We start from the raw sequence: 23,781 nt of genomic DNA on the forward strand, positions 1-23,781 counted from the left end.
TAGTTTGAATTTCCCTGTTGATAAACATGGCCGACCGTTGTGCGCATGCGCAGTATTGTGTAGCACGGGTAGCACGTTACTCTGTGTATTATATTTTGTTAATTTTTTTTAATGTTATATTTTCTGCAGTTTGTATTACCAAAAGTCAGGAAGTAGTTACCAATCACTACCAAACGACTACCAGTTTTTATTTTACAAAAAATTGTATTTGCAGTGCTATCGTGAAATTAGCACGCCAAACTTAAAACTTAAATAAATCTTTCAATTTTCGCTACCAAACAAAAAAAACTGACTACCATACTCTACCATACGATTACCAAACGAATTCAATTAATTAAATATTAATTTTCTCTAGTTGTTGTGCCAACTTCACGCCGCTTAAAGTCTATATGAAAACATTGATTCATAAAATCATAACCTCAAACTAACAACCGGAAGCGATGCGCCTATCGAAAATGCAAATATCGACTATAGATTTAAATTCAAAATTTCCCTCCATTTTTTTGTTACTAAAAAAGAGAAAAAATAAAATAACAAAATTAAAATATCAAGAGTACAAAAATATATAAACAAAAGTAAACACAATATTAATATTTTGGTTGTAAAAATAATGTGCAAAATAATTTTATTATTACAATTTTTATAAAAATAATATATACAAATAGATAATAATTTAACTTCATTTTACAATTTATACGTATCGAACAATTTATATAATAAATTGATTATTTAAACAATAGTCGTGTTAAATTAAAAAATTGTTTGCTAAATATTACAATTACAAAATTCTTTTTTCTCACGCGGAAAATATAATGCAAAAAAAAACAAAATATTGTTTTTTTTAGCAACATTTATATTAACAAATTCAAATATTTTTGAAAAAGTTTCCCTTAATAAATGTGTAACTTTGTTGTTGTTATTGTTGTTGTTGTTGAATACACAGTAAAGAGACAATTTTTTTTCGCTTGAGTATATCGTCGTTTTATTGATATTTACAGGTACATAACGGCACAAATAGACGTTAGTAACATGAGAGAACGAAAAAACTTTCAAGTTTTTTTTTTGTTTATTATTTTTTATATAATTCTTGAGTCGTTTGATGAAAATCCAACGAGGCGTGTATATATGTGTGTAAGAAATGACGATCTTCTCATGTCAAAAAAAATACTTAGGTTTCGTGACAATGAAACGATATAATGTTAAAGAAGAACAAAAAAGAACTGTCTAAACGTATAGCGACTTAAGTTTAAAAAACAAACTTTTATTTTTTCAATTCTCTTTTCCACAGATTTTACACAATTTTTTTTTACAAAACAATATTTCTGATAAAAATGAGAATTGAAAAAATAAAATCACCAAACAATTTTTATATTTCTTTCTTTTTCTTTCTTGTTTTTTTTAACGTACAATTATTACGTTACGTTCGTAAATATATTTTAAATACACTTTTTTTTATTTTTTCATCGACTAACAATGATAATAACTTAATGAGGATTTTTAATTACATGAAAAACTAATAAAATAGCTGCAGATAGTGGCCAATAATCTATAACTAAAAATTTTCATTTTTTTTTTTTGATAAAGTCTAAAAAAAATGTCACATCATTTCGTTTTAATCTTTATCAAAACATTGGCCTCTCTTTTTAAATATATTTATTTATATATTTACGAAAATTTTTAATTCTGCTTCACTATGAGCAATATATTTTGTTTTTTTTTTGTTTGAAAAGATTCTTAGCCGTAATTTAAAAAAAAGAGAATAAAAATTATTAAAAATACACAATAATTAGATTGTTTTTTTTTTGTTGTTTTCATTTCTTTTTTCTTTTTTTGGTTCTTTATTTAATTTCTAAATCTCAGACGCACACAAAGAATTCAAGTTTTCACAACCATTGCACCAAAATCGATTTATAAAACAAATCGTGATTCCTATTTACTACATTATTTTCTTTTTTCAATATACATTCCACAAAAAACATATAGAAACATTTAGTCTTTCATTTTTTCTTTTGCCACAATTTTAAAATATGTTTGCCAAGCATAAAAGAAAAATTAGAGAAGTATCATTCAAATGGCTAAGGATCTTCCAAATCAATTTTACAATAAGTACAACTAATTACAAATAGATTTCAATGAAAATTCTCATTTCAAAAATGTAAACAATCTACGATAGATTTTTAAAATCCTAATTTTTTAATTCTAGGAAAGTTTTCTAAATTTCTTTTTCTTTTGCATATTTGAGGCAAAATTGTTTCTTTTTCAAAATATCGTTTGACAATTCGAAATGAAAATTTTCATTGAAAAACAATGTTTCACGTGATATTTCTTATCGAGAAATAAGACATTTTTTTACACATAGCAGAGAATTTAACAACAGTGTTTTTTTTAATTTAAAAAAAACAACGATTTTAAAAAAAATAAAATGTTCTGTCAATATTTAAATGTGCATATAAAATATTAGAGTCATGATATTTAAAATTTCAAGAATCTCTCTCTTCTCTCGCTCTTTCTTTCTTTCTTTCTTTCTTTCTTTCTTTCTTTCTTTCTCTCTCTCTCTCTCTCTCTCTCTCTCTCTCTCTCTCTCTCTCTCTCTCTTTCGTCCTCGTGGATTCTCTAAAATCGGTTCAAGTTCTGAAAGTGTTAATTTAAACACGAGTGTATAATGCGCGCGTGTCTACACAATTAATAATAATAATAATAATAATAATAATTATAATAATAATAATAATAATAATAATTAATTAATTTAATTAATAATTACAATATTTTTTCTATGTATTTCTCGTTTAATCCTCACGTGTACGTGTCACATCGTGTCGTAGTCATCCATTTGGTTTATTTTGGCATACAAAATAATTTTATTTACAGTCTGAGAATAATGTTTTCATTGATATTATCGTTATTATACTAAATTAGCGATAGTATAATTCGACTGATCGCGGAACAATGACGACCTGCAATTAGAATAATAATATTATCATTAATAATAATATTAAAAATATTAATAATTATATTAATATTAATAATAATAGTACTAACAATAGAAATAATAATATTAATAATTAATATTAAAAATAATAATAATATTAATAATAATATTAATAATAATAATAATAATAATAAGAATAATAATAAGGGAGGGACTATTTTACAAAGTGAAACGTCGATTAATAAATATCTCTCGGATAAGGGAACTTAAATTAACATTCCCCTTTCCGAATTATTCTTATTACATTTTTTTTTATTTCTTTTTTTCTCATTTTGCCCTATTTTCGTTTCTACGAAAGAAAACGCTCGTACTTTTGTGTTCGACGAGGAAAAATCTCGAGTGAAATTCTCTCTATTATACGATTCTTGAAATTTTAACACACCGTATGTTTAAAAAAAAAAGAAATTTTTTTCACAATAAATGCATTTTGAAAGAAAAAGAAATTTTTCTTTCTTTCTCTCTTTCTCTTTCTCTCTCTTTCTCCTTTATCTCAATATGGAAAAAAAGAGAATTTCGGCGCACATTCTGCAATTATAAACGTATAATAATTCTAGTCAGTCTTGAAAAACAAAGAAAGACTCGAATTTTTCTCTTTGCCAAGAAAAGAAAAATTTTATTTCTTTATTTTTAATCAATTGGTATTCGAGAGAAAAAAACGAGTCCAGTTTGTAGAAAACCCAGTTAATTTTCCGTTCAAGCACATTTTTATTTTTATTTTTGGAAAATACATATATTTTCTTTTTTTTTGCTGCTGAATAAGATACATGTATTTAAATATTAAATTTCAAGTATTAATTTCTTCTTTTTCTTTGATATTTTTTCTTTATCAATTTGAGATTGAACAGAAAAATGCCAGATTTTGAAGATTTATTTCAAAATTGCACAAATTTGCAAATTTGATGTTTTCTTCATTTGTTTTCTAATCTATTGATACATACTTGGCCTTTAAAAAAAGTACAGTTGTATGCTCTCTAAAAGTTAAAAAATAGAAAAAAATTGGCAGAATTCGCAAAAAAAAGAGAGAAGGAGACGTTGGAAAATTGTACAAAGAATCGGAGAGAATTTCCCTCATCGCGTACAATAATTATATCTACGACCTGAGTTTTATGTTACACCCTTTTTCTCGCATCCAACATATTTTTTTTTTCGTTTTTTTTTCTATTTATTTTTTTCTCATGGATTTACAATCTATCCGAGAGAATACAACGCTTAATTTAAGTTACGTTAACAATTAGATTTAACGTATATTCGCCGATTTCTTTTCACTGTCTTACTTCTTTAGATTCAGTTCCAAGTAACTTGGAAAAAAAGTGAGAAACAGAATCATTAAAAAAGAGAGATAGCATAATTACAACAAAAAAAATGACAATAATATTTTTTGAATTTTCTTTTTTTGTTTAATTAAACAAAAGAAGATGTGAATTTTTAAATAAGGGAAAAAATTCCGATTGATATTGTTGTCATTTTTTGTTCTCTACGTTAGTCACGCAATGTTTCAAAAGTCGGAGCTTGTGAGAGAAAAGGGAAGGAAATATTTTCTAAGAGACAAAAACCGTGTCTTAATTACGACATACCTTTTTTTGCTTTTGTCTCGGGCATAAGTTAACGGCGAGTTTTCTTTGTACAATGTGTGTGTATATATATTTTTTTCTTTTTCAATTCATTCTCTACTCTGAGAATTGAATTGATAATTTTTTTTCTATTAACCTATCTAGGATTTCCACTACGACGACTGTTGTGATAACTTATGTGAACTCTTGTGATGACTCGACGAGTGCTTCTCCTGCAAAAAAAACAAACATAATTTAATAATTTAATACTTCGTAAGAAAAAACAAATTTAATTGTATAAAAGATTAAAAAAATTTCCGTTTATAAAGAAAACAAAAATTATTCCAAATTAATAAAAATTAACAACACAATCAGCTTTAATAAAAAACAAAATTAAAAAATGAGATCTAAACACAAATTCCCTCTAAAAAAAAAATGTTTTAATTATTTAAAATTGTAAACGTTTTCAAAAACCGGAAGTGTGGAAAAATTACCATCAGAGTACGAAATTCAAAACAAAAAAAAAACAATTTAAAAAATACAAAAAATGACTAAAATGGTAAAAAGATCAAAATTAATTTCAATTCAATAAAAAAATGGAATGTTTCGAAAAAAAATTTGAACGAAATCACCACAAATGTTTCAAAAATACAACCACAATTATCAAACATATGGAACGTTTAAAAACACTAATAGAAAACGAAATAAAAGTTGAAACATAATCACAAAATTCAAATTAATAGTGAGGATTCGATAAAAACTGTTTTGATGCATAAATTATCAGTCGTTAAATAGAAATAATTTATAGAAGATAAGAATTTTCTTCACAGACTACGTGATAACGTAAATACGAAATAAATTTTTCCTAGAGCGACACCTGCCGTATCTTTCACTTTGAAAGGTGAGAGAGGGATAAGGAGCACAAACACCAAAGAGAGAATTAATTCAACTATGTACAAAATTCAATTCATAAATTATAAATAACTTTTTCTGCGATAATTTCAATCGTTAATTTCTATATTTTTTCATAGTATTGGAAAACATTTTTTATACTCATTACTCGTAAATAAATAAATAAACAAGCAAATAAAAAATCGATAAAAAATTACAACTTTAAAAGAAATTGTTAAAATAATATAAAAATTTTAAACATTTTAAATTTGAAATTGAGCATTTCTAATATTTTTTTTATTTTTTTAAATAATTTCTAGTTGAAAAATTTGTAATAAAATTGTAATAAATTATAAAACAATAAAAAATGGTCATTGCTCGTCTATATTTTATAAATAAAGAAATAAAAATAAAATTCACTTTTATACAATTTACAATTTTCTTTCAACAATTTTTTCTTTAAATAATTTGTCAGTAAAATAAATATTAAAAATTTTTGTCTTTACTTTTTCAATAAATTAAACTTTAAAAATTAAAAAATGTTTCTAACTACTTTTGCAAAAAATTAAATAGTTAGTCAAAAAATTTTTTTTGAATTACTTTTCAGTAGAAAATATTTTTTTCAATTACTTTTTCGGTAAATTAAATATTAAAAATTTCTTTTAAAATTACTTTTTCAGTAAATTAATTATTAAAAACTAAAAAACTTTATCAATTAATTTTCCAGCAAATAAAATATAAAAAATTAAAAAACCTTTTCAATTAATTTTCCAGAAAATTATATATTAAAAATTAATAGATTTTTCCAATAACTATTTCAGTTTAAAATGAACCATTTTTCCAATTACTATTTCGGTAAAATAAATAAACCTTTAAAATTAAAATTTTTTCAATTAAATTTTCGAAAGAACAAATTTTTTCCTGTTACAAATTTTTTAATTAATAACACATTTTTTACTTTTCACTAAAAAATTACCAAAATACCTGCATCTAATATTTTAAAAATTTAATTTTTCTTTTATTTTGATAAAACTTTGTTTTAAAATTTTATTCACTATTTATTTTAATTGAGAAAAAAAATGCTTTTTCCTGAAAAGGGTTTAATATTTATGACAATGGAGAAAAATGAATGATAATGATAATGTGGTGCATGAGAAGAAACTTATAAATTAATTCTAGCAAACAATAAAAGTAAAGCATGCGAATAGTGAAATGTGTTTCATCTAATTTCTACAAGCATGTAAAAAATGGAAAGAAATTCATGCAAACATGCGTGATTGATTCTACAACTAAATCCTTCACCTACGAACCCATTTTTATATTTTTTTTTTTTTTGTTTTTTGTTTTGTAAGTGGACAATTTATTTTGCTGTATGACAATTGATGGATTTTCGCAAGGATCTCTGAACGATGTTAGTATACAATAATAAAAAAGCGGCGACAATATGTGCGAAAATGATTTATAATAAGAAAAGACAAAATAATTACTAAGGTATATTCGTTTCCATAGAACGTTTATTTTCCTTTGAATTCGATTATTATGTCGCTCACGATTCCTGCTTTCTTTTTGATATTTTTTTCCTTCACAAGATTTATTTATTCGAAATAAATTTTTTTTTAAATCATTTTTTTAAAATTATGTTTTTGAAACATGTTTTTAAAAACTTTTTTTTTTACTTAAAAATGAATTTTTCTCGTGTATAATTTTCTTTTTCATATTCGACTAGTTTCTCAGTGGAAAAAATCATTTCTGAAAGAATTCTTAAACTGATTATCATGTTTGGATTTACCCGTAATTAGAAGTCGAAAAAATAGGAATTTTTCCTAATAAAAAATTATTTTCTAAATTTTTTTTTACAAAAAGAAAAAACAGGAACCGATAAAGCGACAGATAAAAAATACAATTAGATACAGAAAATCGAAGCAACATACGCGTTTTACAATTTCGTGCGAGTCCTTTTCTTCTTCAATGTTGCTTAAAAAATTAGCTGTAAGCTTTCGAAAAAAACATTCAATCGTTATACAATAATAATAAATCAACACACTTTTCAATCTCGATAAAAAAATTCTTTTTTTGTTATATTTTTTTTTTGTTTTTTTGTTTTTTTTTTTTTGAGGAAAAAAAATCAAATTCCCGCAGCTCCGGTTTCTTTACCTTAGCAATTACCTTGTCATTATTTATCGCTTAAAAAAACACTGTCAAGAGCAAAGAAGCTCGCGGAAATAAAAAAAAATCACTGGAATGTTTCAGTCATCATTTTTTAAAAATCAAAATAAATTATAAAAAAAAAATAAACTAATAACTATCAATAATTCTCTTTTCTTCACACTAAATATACAATTTACAATATTTGAAAATAAATCCAAATTTTCACATTTTCCTTAAGATTTGTTTTCAAATATTTTTTTAAATTTAACAATAATGATAATAAAATTAATTAACAAAATAAACATTAAACTTTCTGCGAACTTTGCTCCATTTTTATAGAATAAATATTATCTCTCTCAATATATTAAATATATCATTAATAGAAACAGAAAATTATTTCTATAAATAATTATCCGGTGCTGTGAAAATCTGTTTAAAATAAAGAAAGAAAAGTCCATTTTATAAAAAACATTAAATTTCTGTCTTCGAAAATAAAAAAACTTTTTAAAAACGGAAAATTTCTCTAAAAATTCGTAAAAAAAATTTACGAATTTGAAGTCCACAAGGTTTAATGAAAAAAATTTGTTTAATGTATTCGAATATTACTTTTTAGAAACAACAATTTTTGTTAAAACGAATAAAAAACTTCTTTTTTATATATTTTTTTGGCAATATTGTTGCGTTATCTTTGAGTAATATAATTAAAAATATTTTTCGTTTATCAAACTTGTGGGTTTTAAATTCGTGAATATTTCCAAAAGTTATATTGGAAATATAAAAAAATTTTAACAGCGTCGGTTATAGAGAACTTTCTATTTTTTTTCGCAAGAATTTAAATAAGTACAACTGGCAAAATATTTCGATTAAATACGAAAAAAAAGAGAACAGAATTAAAATTTGAGAGAAAGAATAACGCAAATATTTGCAAAAAAAAAAATAGTGAATAATGTCATAAAATTACCTATATAGATGACGTGTAAATTTAACCGTAAAATTAATAAACAAAGTGTTAATGAACATGTTCGACAAGGTTGTGATACTTTATAACAATATTGACGATGACGATGAGAAAATTCTTTTTTTCCTAATTATATATATACATTTAATTATTATTTTTTCTTTTTTTGCATAATGGCAAAACACTGTAACACCACATATAAACTCACTCTTGCTTATTATGCACATAACTATATATATATATATATTATTAATTATATTAATTATTAATTATCAATTACACGTCATATTAATTTTAATATACGCTGTCTCTATTTATTCCTGAGTAATATTTGTTGCATTATTAGAAGATTAATGTTTGCATATTGTCTTCAAAAGACTAAAACTTTTTAAAACTTTTTCAAATAAATATTCGCGAAATAAAATGTTATATATTATAATATATACAAAATTTTCTCTCAGGAAAAAAAATGTCATTCATTATTTTTGACAATTTCAATTTCCACGAGACAATAATAAAAGAGAAAAATTGACTATTTGGAAAAATAAATCTATTTGTATATCTTAAATTATTATTATATTGCCTCGTAAAAAAAAACTTTTGTTTACCTAAAATAATATTTACAACATTAATATCTATATGTGTAAAAAAATAATTATTCTCCCTCTTTGAAAACAAAATCATAACGATTCAGACTTTTTTTTTCTTTTTTTTCTTTGCTAATCATTTCTTTTTTTTTGTTTCTTTTTCTATTTGTAAATTCTTATTTATAATATTGGTCACAATGTTCTAATTTGATAAAAGAACAGTTAAAAATTCACTACTTATGATAAAATAGAAAATAACTAACAATTGAAAATCTACAGATAAGCTAAAAAAAAAATGTTTCCATTTTATTGGAAATAAATTCCCGAAAGGAAAAATTTAATATTTCCTTTCCATTCTTTTACGTATAAATAAAGTTTACAGCTGAGAATAGAAAATACTATTTTCCTTTTTTTTCAAAAAGTTTTTCAGTTTTGTTCATTTTTTTTGTTTTTCTTTTTTTTTGTCATGTATTTCTAAAAAGAGATCCAGAATTTTTTTCGTCGTTATTTTTCTTGTAAATCGTCTCATACTCTTCGAGAAAAATAGTCATTAGAATAAAGTATTATTATACTAAAATTTAAAAAAAACGGTATCATGCTAATTACAAAATTCTACCAATTTATAACAAGAGAAATTAAAAAAATTGAGAAAAAGATGGAAGAGGAAAAATTTTACTTCATTATTATTAGTATAAACTACCTTTTTGTAATTAAATTATTACAATAATTAATTATTTTTATAAAAATTCTATTTTTTCTGAAATTAACTTTCTCTATAAAAAAAAAATTGTACATATCTAATAACAAAGCATTTGCTGCAGCGAATTTCGAAAAATTAGAATGAAAAATGATTTTTTTAAATGCCTAGAATTAGAATATGAAAAAAGCGTTAAAAATAAAAAGTTAATTTTTCAAGCAATATTTCAAGAATACTTCGTTTCCCAAAAAATAGAATTTTTTTCCAAACGAAGCTTTCCTGGGAATATTTTTCGGTTAATTACAAAATCATAATGCATCACACTTTTTTATTCACAAATCAAGCAAATACTTTGTTAATTTGAAACTATTAAATAAAAAAAAAAATACTTTCTCTATGAGAAAGCAAAAATTCATTTTTTAAAATTGAAAATTCAACAAAAATTCTTTGTATATACAATTTTCACACATTCATCATGAAAATAAAAATCCTTTGAAATCATTTTCAATTGTAATTGAATTAAATTTACAAAGTTTAATAATTTATTGCAATATTCAGTTTTTGAAAAACTAAAATTAATTTAGTTCTTGAAAACAAATTTCTACGAAAAAAATGTTAAAAACAATATAAAAAGAAAGAATTTAAAATTTTCGAAAATTGTATAATATAAAAGAAAAATTAAAAATTTATGATTATTTATACGACAATTTTAATATTTACAATTGTCAGAAGACAATTTCTGTCAAAAATTAATACTGTAAATTGTTGAGATTTTAAGTTAGAAAGTTTAGTTTTTATTACTATAGTTAACTAATGACTAGACAATTCAATTTTTGCAGAAAAAACAATTGTATAATTAATAAAATTCTATTATTTACGGACAATTTAAAACGTTGACAAACGAAAATAAAAATTTTAAACTTTATTTTCTTTATTGTAAAGAAAAGAGAAAAAAAAATAAAAATAAAAATATTTGAAATGTTTGTATTGCAAAACTTTTAGAAAAGTGTGCAATGAAGTTAATAATTCGTAATTAAAAATGTAATTGCATAAAATTAAATTAAACTTATTAAAATATTTAATTAAATTGGTTCAATACATTTAATTAAATTTAAATAAATAACTTCAATTTATTACTTCGGTTGAGTTCACATTTATAATCAACGATTAATGGAAAACAAATATTTTACACAGAAGACAATAAAATTTTTCTGTTTACAAATTTTTTTTTTAAATAATTGCCAAGTAAAATGTGTAAAAAAAAATTTCCAAGCGAAAAATTACTCAAATTTGCCTATAAAAATATTTTTTCTTATAACTCTGATCATAAACGTTGTGAACTTCAGTAATATAATTTATTGAATAAAACTTGAGTAAATAATAGTAAAAAATAAACTGTAATTGAATTAAATTTGAAGTTACTGTAAATTTTTTTCGTCAATTTTCGTTTAAAATAAATTCTTCTCCAGCAGGTATAGAGTTTTAAATAAAAAAAGTTTTAAATTCCTTAAAATCTTCACAATTTACAGAAATATCTGTTGTCACACTGTCGTACAACTATATACTAATAAAAAAATTTTTAATTAAATAGACATAAAAAATAGTAAAAGCTAAAGAAAAGAGAAGTGGAATTCGTGCTCTAATTTATAAATGCAATAATAAAAATTAAATTTTCGAGGAGAAAGAAATATTTACAATTCATTTCCCTAAACTATAATACACATTTCATTTTGTATAATAAACATTTTTATTGATATTTCACGAATATCAATGTTTAAACGATTTTTTTATAAAATGTACTTTTTTATAAACTTTATTTAATTTTTCAAATTTTATAATTTTATTTTAAAATTCTTTATAATTTATTTTCAAATGTTATATAATCAATTTTGAATTTTTATATAAATTACTTTTAGTTCTTAAGTAAGTAATTTTTAATTATTGAGTGATTTTTTTTTAAATATAATTTTTAAAACACAATTATTAATAATATAATTGATAATTCAGTTTATTATTTTATTTAAAATTTATTTACTTTTTTAAACGAAGACATTCAAACAAAAGATTTTCATCTTTGTCTGAATGTTTTCGTCTGTCTTATTAAAATCTCTTGGACGTTAAAGACTTGATTATAACAAATATTTAATGAAAATTTTTCAAAAATTTCAATTAATTTTTTTTTGTACAATTTTATTCCACACAAAAAATGAATTAAAAAGAAAAATATTAATATTAATTTTGAATTAAAAAATTGAAATTAACTGATTTTTTTTTTTAATACAAAAAACAATTTTTAAACGAATAATATCAATTTTTAATTAAAAAATCGAAATTAACTGATTTTTTTGTCTTCTTTTACACAAAAAAAATTGTTAAAGAATAATATTAATTTTTGATTAAAAAATGGAAATTAACTTATTTTTAAAAAATTTTTAAAACAAAAAACAACTGTTAAACAAATAATATTAATTTTCAATTAAACAATCAAAATAAACAAATTTTTTGTCCTTTTCTTTACGAAAAACAATTTTTAAACAACTAATATTAATTAAAATTAGTTAAAATTAGTTTTAATTAAAAAAACTCGAAATTAACAGATTTTTTGTCTTCTTTTGCACAGAAAACAATTTTTGAACAAATATAATATTAATGTTCAATTAAAAAATCTAAATTACGATCTGTTGTTTTTTTGTATAAAAGACTATTATTCTAAAACAAATATTTATTTCAGATAAAAAAACCGAAATTAATTCTTTACTTTTTACTTTTGTATTTATAATCATTATTAATCATAAATTATTATTTATTACGAAATTAAGATATTTATTATCAACTAGAGAATCTAAATCAATTTATTAATTTTTGTCTTTTTTGTACCAAGTATTTAGTAAAAAAAATAATTTATTCAATGAATTGAATTGGCATAAAAATCTTTTCTTGAAAACAAAAGTTAACGAAGGTAAAAATATATTATATGTAATATTTTAAAAAACTATTTATATAATATAAACACAAATAGATCAAGAATTATCTATGTATAAATTTGAAAATATTGCAATGAATAATTTATCCTATTCAACATTTAATTTATATTTACAGGAATAAAAATTGCTTTAAAGAAAAAAAAACTTTCTCTACGAAATTTAGTTTTTTCTACTATTTTTCTATTTGTTTTATATAAATTTTTATATATTTTATCTAAAAATATATTTTAACTATATTTCTTTCTAAATCTTAATTTCATATAATTTATATATAAATCATATTATTTATATTAAAAATAAATAATTTAAAATATATTACAATTATAATGTAAACGAATATAAATATAGTAATCTATTATAATTATAATACATTACTATACAATTCTAAGAATATTATATAATTATATATTTATTTATTACACTTGTCTTGTTCACTTGTCGTGAATACAAGGGAATAATTATAATATACAAAAATAATATATATTTTGTAATCAAATAATTTTGAATTATTCGAAAAATTATTGTTACAAGACAAACAAATTTCTTTCCTTTGTCTCTTTCATTTTACAAACGAATAATTTTGAATTATTCAAAAAATTATTATTACAAGACAAAAAAATTTCTTTCTCCACGAAATTAAATTTTTTTCTCTCTCTCGAGTTTCACGAAATTCCTCTACACTGTAAAGATGTTCATCTACTCTCGATAAAACAACTACTTAATAAATCATCTAAATCATCAACTACTAGATAAATCTTCAACTATTAGATAAATCTTCAACTACTAGATAAATCTTCAACTACTAGATAAAATCATCAACTACTTGAAAAATAAAAATGAGAGAAAAAAAAAAACAAAATGCTAATAAAAAAAGGAGAAAAAAAACTCCTTTCACTTCTACTCAGGTGGAGGTGGAGGCGGTGGCGGAGGAGACGAACCAGGTGGAGGACCATCAGGTAAAGGAGGTTGACTATCGACATTACGAGTACTACCAACACTGTTATCAGATTTATTATTCAAATTTCTCAAATTTGATGGTAAAATCGGTGGCGGTATACTCGTGTCAATTGTAACGTCAGGAGTGACAATAACATTACCAGCTGGATACAAATTGAATCTCTGCTGTTGTTGTTGTTGCTGCTGTTGTTGTTGATATTGTTGATAATAAATCGCAGGATCGTACATATATCCAGCTGGGTTATTGAACATGTGTGGTGGCGGTGGATAATTGGAAAAGAAAAATGGATCACGGGGATTTGTTGGACGATGGAGTGGATTACGGGGACCGTGAATATTTTCAAAACGTTGATAGAAACCATCATGGAATTGTTGATTTACGTAGGGCAGCCGCGGTGGAAAGAGTCGGCCGCCTCTGCCGATTCCACGTACCTTATTATTACTGCCGGAGTTATAGTGCCTTCCATTCTGTCTCTCATTGGAACGTTGCTGCTGCTGCTGCTGTTGTTGTTGAACGAGAACGGGATTAACAGACTGTTGTTGTTGCTGCTGCTGCTGTTGTTGTAGTAGTAACTGCTGCTGTTTTTTATTCGGTGGTCCACTTTGTAAATTCTCGTGACCGTCGCTGCGTTCCCTTTTTCTGGTATCATGCTCACCTCGAGAAATAGCGTCGGTACGAATTTTAATTTTCAAAGGTTGAATTGTCGCCGGTTGTGGTGGTTGTTGTTGTATCGATTGTGTCACCTTGATTCTTTCTTTGGCAATTTTAATCTTTATTTTACCAGGTGGCGATTTCAATTTATCAACACTACCCAATGATTCGCTGGTTAAATTAATTTTATCCTTGGGTATTGTTATTTTTATTGGTTCGGCGGTCATATTATCGCCCTCGGCTTTTTTCCTATCCTTGTCGCGATGCTTCTCCTTGTCCTTGTCCTTGTGCTTGTGTTTATGCTTCTCTTTACTCTTCTCCTTGTCTTTGTGTTTGTGTTTCTTCTCCTTCTTTTTCTTTTCACTTTTATGATGTTCGGATTTTTTCTCCTCGACAACAACTGGCATTATTGGAACTGTGGAAGTTGTCGATAGAGTTGAGAGTGTTGAATCAATTGTTGAGCCGGAAAGTGCGCCCATATCGACTGTTGACACTAGTGGCGGTGGTTGTTGATGCTGTTGTTGTTGTTGTGGTTGTTGTTGTTGTGTTTCGTGTTGAATTGATTGTTCGGACGGTAAAATTGCCGATAGTATTGGCGGATATTCTTGTATTTGTTGTTGATGTTGTGGGGGTTGATTAAATTGTTGAAGAAGCGAAGGCATTGGCGCTAAGGGTTCCTGTAGTAATGCACTGATACTCTGTGCTGATTTTGTACGCGAGAATTCCTCCAATGGTTCAGCTTTAATTTTTTTCTTACTTTCAACAATCGGCTCGATGAATTCTTGTGGTTCTTGTTTTGGAAATACAATTGGATCTTGTGTGACGAGAAATTCTTGTAGTTCTTGTTTCACAAAATCGGATTGATTCTTGGAACATTCGGGTATTGTTTTTGGTTGTTCGACTTTTACTTTTGGATAATCGGTGAGCCTCTGTAATTGAACTGTAGCGCGGGGGAATTCCATTCCATCTTTAAAATCGAAAATATTCTTTGGAAAATCATGAACCTTGGGCACTTCATGCTTGTACTCTTGATTAATTTTAAAATCTGGAACTGATTTGAAATCCTGAAGTTGCTTATAATCTTGTGCGGATTTAAAATCTTGGGTAACTTTCAATTCTTGATTTAGTTTATAATCTTGAGTTGCTTTAAAATTCACTTGATCGATAATTGGTTTAAAATCTTGATTAACTTTAAATTCTTGAGCTTTAGGGAATTCTTGTGCCTCGGAAAATTCTTGCCTTGACAAGCGACTTTCAATGCCGTTTGTTAATGGACCAAGTGAGGCACGATGAGTTAGTGTTGATTCGGGTTCGAAGGGTCTTAATAATTCGGGCATTTTTGTATCGTTCATGAATGAACTTCTTGATGGTAGTTCGTTGATTGGTTGAAGAAGTCCGGGTATATTATTTGTTGCATTTAATACAGATGATAATGCATCTTGAGCGGATGTTGTTTGATCGAATTCATTCATGCCACGATGTCGTTTATGTGAGGAATTTGCAATTTCTAACTGTGGTCGTTTTAGTGAATCGTGTTGCTGTTGTTGTTGTTGTTGTGGTTGTTGCTGTAAACCAGGTGGACTTGAAAATGGCGATATAAGTGTTGCCGGTAAATCGAGAGCAGCAGATTGTTGTTTCGCAATTTTTGCTGCCGGTGGTGTTTTTTGTCGCGACTTGGAACGTTGATGTGAGTCGCGAGGTGCCTGAAAAAAGCCAAGATAATAATTTCAAACAATTCATTAAAAAATTACAACTTTACAAAAATATTGATTCACTAATCAATTCACTAAACACTAATCACAATACATTTTATTTATTATTTATTTCATTTTTATTTAACTATATTTTTAATAATAGTATCAATTCTATTACAAATATTTTGGTCCAAGAACGAAATTGATAAATTAACATTAAATTTTTAATTGTAAAAAAATAAAAGAAATTTAAATGAATATTTATTTAAATATTTATAAATTATTTTTATTCCAAAGATTCTAAAGAATCAAAATCGTCAAATAAATATTTTTTCTCTACAAAATCGAAAGTTTTAAAATTTAAAAGACACTTGTGTGAGGATCGAAATTTACGATAGTTTAAAAATATAACAATACAATAAAAACGGAATATCGAAATATTTAGAAAAAAAATAATTATAAATGAGAGAAAAAAATAGAAAAAATGTTTCGAAGAATACAATTTTATGGAAAATTTGTTTCGTTATGGGAGAAAAGTTTCGAAATGCTATAAAAATTATATAAAAACTCAAGAAATATTTTAGATTAAATTGTATGAAAAAAATTTAATATTACTCTCACAAATCAATTAAATCATTTTTATTCACATCTTTTAGTCATATTAACAATTAAAAATACAATATCCCATGTCAATTTTGTTAATATAAGAAAATTATTATTTTTTAATTTGCTTACGTAAATGGATAATTTAATTCCATGAAAATAATAAATAAATTGACTGTTGTTGAGGAGAAATAATTGCCATTAAAATTAAAAAAATATATACGTCAACTAGAATAACTGTATATAAATAAATAAATAAATAAACAAATAAACAAACAAATAAACAACGACGTTACTGATTATTTAAAAAAAAAATAAAATCTTTAAAAAAATGTTTAAATTTAAAGAAATTAGCAGTTCTTAAATTTTAAACGAACGAAATTGATCTAATTCTCCAAATTAAAATTTTATTATAAAAAAATATTGCGTCTTGTATTAAAAAAACACAAATAATAAAATTTCTAAATTTGTTTAATTAACTTTTTAACTTTCTATCTTAGTCAATCATTTTTTTTTGGAAACTTAAATTATATTTTAAATTTTCGTTTTCTTTCAAAAAAAGGTTCTTTCATTTGAAATTTCAGAATTTATGAAAAATTCCCTTGATTTTATGAATAAAAAGAAAAATTCCATGAGAAATGTACATTGACCTGGTTTTTCATTTCAGGTCGAAATCATGATTAACGAACTTCCACTTATATCTTAATTGAAATAAAAATACAAAAATAATTAAGGAGGTAGTCCAAAAAATCGAATAGAAAATAAAACTTAATTTCTAAAAAAATATAAAAATATAACTCACATCTCTTTGAATCTTCTCAGGACTAAACAGCGACTTTGGTTTAACGTTAGCCACATTCTGTTGTTCAATCATCGTCTTCTCGTCATGTCGTGGCCTCTTCTCAGCTTTAGGATCCTCAACATTGCTCATTGAACTCGACGATTGTGACGAACTTCCATTCTTGATAAACTGCTGCATTCCGGACATTGAATGTTGATGTCCCATTGGTTTTGGCATTGTTTTCTGTTGCTGCTGTTGTTGTTGTTGTTGTTGCATTTGCGGCGTGATTGGAATCGTTAAATTTTGTCCCGAATTACCCTGCAGCAATTTATCAGACTGATTATGTTTGGAATGATGCGATTGTTTCAGCATATGCGCAATATAATCGTCCTTCGTTAATTCCTGCCTTGTTTTTGGTGGCGGAAGTGGTTTTTCAATGAGCTTCCTCACCTCCTCACTTCTCTGCTCAAGTGAATCGGGCTTCCTTTGACGATCGACGCGCGACATGTCACGATATTCAGGATATGATGCGACTTTCTGCTCGTCTTTTCTGTGTTCCGGTAATTTATTGTGTCGTGGATCGTACCTCTTGTCATGTGAGCTTACTCTATGTACATTGTGATTATTATTGCTCAACTTGTCCTGAGGATTCGAGTGTGACGCTGATTCTTGTGGTAAGCCTGACTCGAGTCTTGCCGCAAGATCTGGCTGTGAGGCTATTAGATTTGTTTCGTTTTGGGAGATGTTGTGATGATATAGTGTGCCACTTGTTCCGCTGTTAAATTCACGAGTTGCAACGCGTTGTCTGTTTGGATCGCGATTTGGATCTCTTGTTTGCGATGTGCTACTCGTGTGCCTTTGTGACAGTGATGGATTTAGTTTCATGTCAGGCCTGTGATGATGATTGTGATGGAGTGCCGATTTTTGATTTGGCGTTGGAGCTTGCTTGTTTGGCATTATTGAACCCGGTATTTGTTGTTTGTGATGATGTGAATGATGTTTATTGGGGTCGGTGACATTTTGACCAGTTGATGATGATCCGCCGGCGGCATTTGCTGCCGCTTTCTCCCTCTCGAGACGTTCGCGTTCTTTCTTTTCGCGGTACTCGCGATAATCGACTGACGATCGTCCTGGCATTGTTGGCTTCTTGTCGTCGTGTTTTTGCGGATGATGAGAACGATTCGAGGGAAATGTGGGACCATCCGTTGCTGGGGATTGAATTTTCCTTGGCTCTAATTCCTATGAAAAGGCAAACAATAATTATTAACCCTCGGAGAACACACCTCTTTTTTAGACTATTTTTGAAAGCTCAACCAATTTTAAACTGCTCATCTAATCAAGCTAAAGAATTTTTTTAATTATAGTTTAAACTCTGTAGAATAAGTCTGTATACTTGAAAGTCCTTATTAAAAATATTAAAAAAAGATAAAAAGCTTTTCGTAAAAAAGCGTGGGGTCAAAAAGACCCCATGTGTTCTCCGAAGGTTAACTATATTATTTCGCAGTTTGAAGTTAGTTTCTGTGTAAGCTTTTGTTGTTTTTTTTTCTTTAAAAAACATTGTTTGACAAATCGAAAATATGCAGGTATTTTTTCATGATTTAAATAATAAAATAATATTACAAAATTAGAAAATTTAAAAAAAATTATGATTAACAAATAAAAAAAATACCCATTTTGTTTGTTATGTGATTTTTTTCTATAAGAAATAACAATATTGTTAACAAACTCATCTTTTTCTTCAGGGAAGAAAAACATTAGATATTCCCGTTTCTTAAGGGGTTATATAGTCAGGCGGTCGGAAAAATACAGTTTTTCGGGATTTTTTTTTTAAACAGGAATGTTTATTTATTAAAGCGAAAGTTTTCCTATAATATTTTACATCTTTTAAAGTTTAAAAAAAATATTTCATTTGTAAAAATATTATTTTTTTTTTGGCCTCTGTAGCTTATCTCCCAAAGATCCTCGGAAAAAAGTGTCCCGCGGTGAACAAGATAACAATTGATAGAATCATCTAAGATCAAAAAGTTAAATAGATTCTGTTAGTGTATGAAAAAATGTAGTCTTTGATCGTTGGAATTAAAAAAATATCACTTTTTTACAAAATGGCAGCTAAAGAAAAAGTTCATTTTTATGAAAGAAAAAATCGTCTTCAAATGTTGATTAAAATTTTAATTTTAATTTTAATTTTATTTAAAAAAAACTACGATCAAGGACAGCAAAAAGTTGTTGTTGAGCTTGTGTGAAAATTAGAGCTAAATTGGTTCAGCGGTTTTTGAGAAATCGTGTTCACCGACTTAAAAAACATAGTTTTGAGAAAAGCGAGTTTAAAGACCCTTACAAATCGATTTTTTGAAAATCGTGACTGTATATAACCCCTTATTGTTTTTGTAGAAACTCCTCAATTATCATAAGGAAATAATTTGCATAAATTCTGTTTCTTAATTTCAATTGCTATAATAAAATTCAAAGTTTTTTAAAAATAAAGGAAAAAAATGTTTATAAAGTTTTAGAATTTTTAGAAAATAAAGGAAAAAATTTTATTGAAAAAAATATTCTGTTAAATTTATTTACGAATATCTTTAATTGTAAAATTATTCGAAAACAATAATTTCTTTTTTAAATATATTTTAAATATTTAATTTTTATTATTTTTCCATAGGAATTAAGATTTTCAAAAATTTTAAATTCAAACCTTTTTGAAATTAATCAACTTTAAAAAAATTGTTATAAAACATGAAGAAATCGATCACTCCGAGTCTTCGAGTCGGAGTGATCGTTTTCTTCATGTTTTATAATAATTAAAGAAGATCAAGTGTTAAAATCATTATTTTATATTATAAGAATATTGTTTCTCTAGATAACTTCTTAAAAATTATTTTCATATTCTATTATTATCTCAAATTTAAACTAAAATTAATTTTCAAATCAATTTTTATTAGAAAATTCTACGAGAATTCAATTATTTAAATACAAAAGTAAATTATTTATTGAATAATTGAATGTTTCTGAAAATTGAATTCTTTTAAAGAATTTTATTAACAAATTTTTAAATAATTGAATTCTTTTGAAAAATTTTAATAAAATTTTTTAGAATAGTTACATTTTTCAATGAATTTGATTAAAATTGTATTAAAAATAATTGAAATTCTGCGATGAGTTTTATTATTTCTGAAAATAATTGAATTATTGAGAAGAAACTTATGAAAAATTTGTAAATATGTATTTGTTTTTAAATAATTGAATTCTATTGAGTAATTTTATTAAAATAGTAGATATTAAAAATCATTGAAATGAGGAAAATTTTTGAAAATAATTGAAATTATGGCAAGAATTTCATTAAATTTTTTGAAAATAATTGAATTTTAAAGAAGAATTTTTTTATTTATAAAGATAATAATTGGGATTTTGTCAAGATTTTTTTGTAAATTTTGTAATAAGAATTTTATTACTTTTAAAAATAATTGAATTTCTGCAATAATTTGTAACTTCTTCAAAATTCAATTTTTTTAGTGTTTTTCACTAAAATTCTTCTATAAATCCATAATTTTTAATAGTTAATTAAATATATATTAAAAAATGTAACTAATTTGAAAGGAATTTAAATTATTGAAATTTTTCAAAAATCTAAGTTCATTAAAATTTCTAATTAAATTTATTCAACATTGAAATTTTATAAAATTTCAAATTGAATCCGTTTGAAGTTCATTTATTTATGAAAATTGTAAACGCAACTCTTTTAAATTGAATTAATTTTGAAATATTTTGGTAAAATTATTATTCATTAATTTAAATAATTTATTTATTTTATGATAGTTATTCTAGATTTAAGTTATTTAAAAAGAAATTTTTGTCAGAAATTGAAAACATTTGAAAGTTTTGTATTAGAATTCGTGGTAATTTTATAGTTTATGAGTCAAACAAAAGACACAAAAATTCAGAATTTTCTTATGAATTCTAAAAGTTTAATTTTTTTCAGTACTTATATTAAAACTATATATTCCAATTCAAATTTTATTTTTATAAAAAAATTTTGGCTTTTTCCAATGATCCCCATAAAAAAATTCAAAGATGTTTGTCTATTTTTAAAAATAAAATTAGTTACTGTGGCTAGTTTCTCTCGACTATTTTCAAAAATGTCAATAAAATAAAATCTTAAAAAATTCAATTATTTTTAATCAGAGTTGCCACAAAAATTAGATTTTGTTTTTCCCTGATTTCCAGAAAGAATTTTGACTTTTTCATTTCCCCTTCTATAATATAAATATATTTAAAAATTAATAAAAAAGAGTTTAAAACTTACAAAAGGAGAATTTGTAATCTGGTGACTCATATTCGGACTTTGGTTATCATTGATACTCTTGATTTTTCTTTTCAGCCTCGAGGGACATTTATCAAAAATGTGAAGAAATTCGGCGGTTAATTTTTGCAAGAGTTCCGAAGTAACCGTTTTGTCGATATACCAGAACCAGTGTTTTCCTTCGTTGCTTTGTGGTATCTTTGAAAAAAAAGAAAACCATAAAAGAAATTTAAATTCGTTTTTTCAATGTTATATTCAATTTTTTAAATCTTACCTCCCAATTGGACCATTTACAAGCCAAATGAATGCAGAAACAAGCAACAACTGTGGGTTTATACTGCAAACACATTGTTGTCAGGTGTAAACTGTAACATAGAAAATTCTCCTTCGAAAAATCTTCAAACAAAACTAACAGTGATGAATAAAATAGAAAAAAAAATTATCATTAAGAATACGTGGGTTTACAGAATTTCAGAGAACGTTTTGGTTCTAAATGATTCGCCATGATTTTGCAGAATCCTCATGCCGAATAGAACTCAAAGCATTTTTTGTTTTTTAAAAATAAAAGTATATATTGGAAAAAATCTAACATACTTAAAACAAAAAATTAGATTAAAACTCGACGGATGCAATTCCGCTTTTTTAAAAAAGTGAATTTTAATCATCGAATGATGTGACACGAAAAAATAAAAGGAAAATACGATAGAAATGAAAAAAAGAAGCACATTCGTATACATTCACTCTTTCTCTCTCTTTCTCGTGGTGCTAAAATAGCATCCGGCATGTGAAACTGAAGGCGAAACTAAACAAACAGATTTTTTTTCTTTTTAATATTATAACGTATAGAAAAAAAAACGATCAGCCTTTTAGAAAATTCTATTTACCTGAAGGTCCTTATTGTGAAATAAACTTCGTATCGCGTTGGCATTAATAACATTTTTCCCGAATTAAACTGCTTATTGCTTTGGTTACGTTCTCTTAACAATCAGACATTACCGTTACCAAGTGAAAAACACATTCTTCCATCAAAATTTTACATTGTAAACAACATGTATATTTCAATTTTCAAAATTTAATTTGCATTCTCATAATTCAATTGCATTTTTTGTTGAAAAAAAAATGATAGAAAGAAAAAGAGTGAATTTTTCTCTTAAAAAATGGGAAGAATGCTTTAGCTTGGCATAAAGTTTTTTTTTCTCAACGGCATTTATCTGATCGGAAGACTTCTAAGAGTAAGAGATACTAGGAAATAATTTGTAGCCACCTGTTAGATGCCATGAAGTATGAAGTCTGGGCTAAGTCCTTGTTCGCTGAAAATAAATAAAATTTTAATTAGTCATTTTTTGTTGAATTTAAAAATGAAATTAACGTTTTTAAATTTAATTAAATTCAGGGTTGCCACAAAAATTTGATTTTGTTTTTTTCCTGATTTTCAGACAGAATTTTGACTCTTATCTGGATCTCCATAAAAATGTAAAAATTATTCAATTATACAGAAGCAAAAAATTAATTTAAAACTTTAAGGGTTCTATCTATCTATAACATTAATAATTGTTGTACTTCGTATGTCTGTTTGAACTTTAAAGTTAGTTATTTATTTTTGATATTTTTTTTCTAATTTTTCTTTTTAAATGTTTAGAATTTAAAAATTAATTAAATAATAATTTTATTAAAAATCATAATTTTAATTGTAAATTTAATTCTAACAATTTCTAATTTAATTCTACAATATAAAAAAGTTACTTATACAGTATTGTAAAGAAACTAATTTTTATTAATGCAAAAGATAATATTTTTGTTGAAAAGAAATTGTAATTTTTGTATTTTTTAAATCTGAAATAATTTAATTTTTACATAGAATTTTATTAAATTTCTTGAAAAGAATTGAATTATTCCGAAGAATTTTTGAAAATAATTAAATTACTTTGAACAATTTTAATTACAATTGCATTGAAAATAATTGAATTTCCACGAAGAATGTTATCAAAAATTT

At 24.8% G+C, this 23,781-nt stretch overlaps 1 protein-coding gene across 2 annotated transcripts in view; it reads right to left on the minus strand.

Moving 5' to 3' along the window:
• Nucleotides 1-954: 954 nt before the first annotated feature.
• The window catches only part of LOC122507285 (cyclin-T-like), a 29,989-nt gene continuing 7,162 nt past the window's right edge, over nt 955-23,781 (minus strand). The window contains exons 4-9 of one of the 2 annotated variants that reach the window (XM_043619894.1): nt 23,053-23,098; nt 22,063-22,153; nt 21,792-21,986; nt 17,513-18,730; nt 14,194-16,116; nt 955-4,772 (exon numbers count right to left, since the gene is read on the minus strand). In XM_043619894.1, coding sequence (XP_043475829.1) covers nt 4,713-4,772; nt 14,194-16,116; nt 17,513-18,730; nt 21,792-21,986; nt 22,063-22,153; nt 23,053-23,098 — 3,533 coding nt within the window. In that variant the 3' untranslated portion in view covers nt 955-4,712. Of the gene's footprint in view, nt 4,773-14,193; nt 16,117-17,512; nt 18,731-21,791; nt 21,987-22,062; nt 22,154-22,672; nt 23,022-23,052; nt 23,099-23,781 lie in introns of those variants that run through there. The other variant, XM_043619895.1, reaches the window with a different exon arrangement.

Source organism: Leptopilina heterotoma, unplaced genomic scaffold, assembly GCF_015476425.1.
Source record: "Leptopilina heterotoma isolate Lh14 unplaced genomic scaffold, ASM1547642v1 Lhet_46, whole genome shotgun sequence".
NCBI classification, from domain to species: domain Eukaryota; kingdom Metazoa; phylum Arthropoda; class Insecta; order Hymenoptera; family Figitidae; genus Leptopilina; species Leptopilina heterotoma.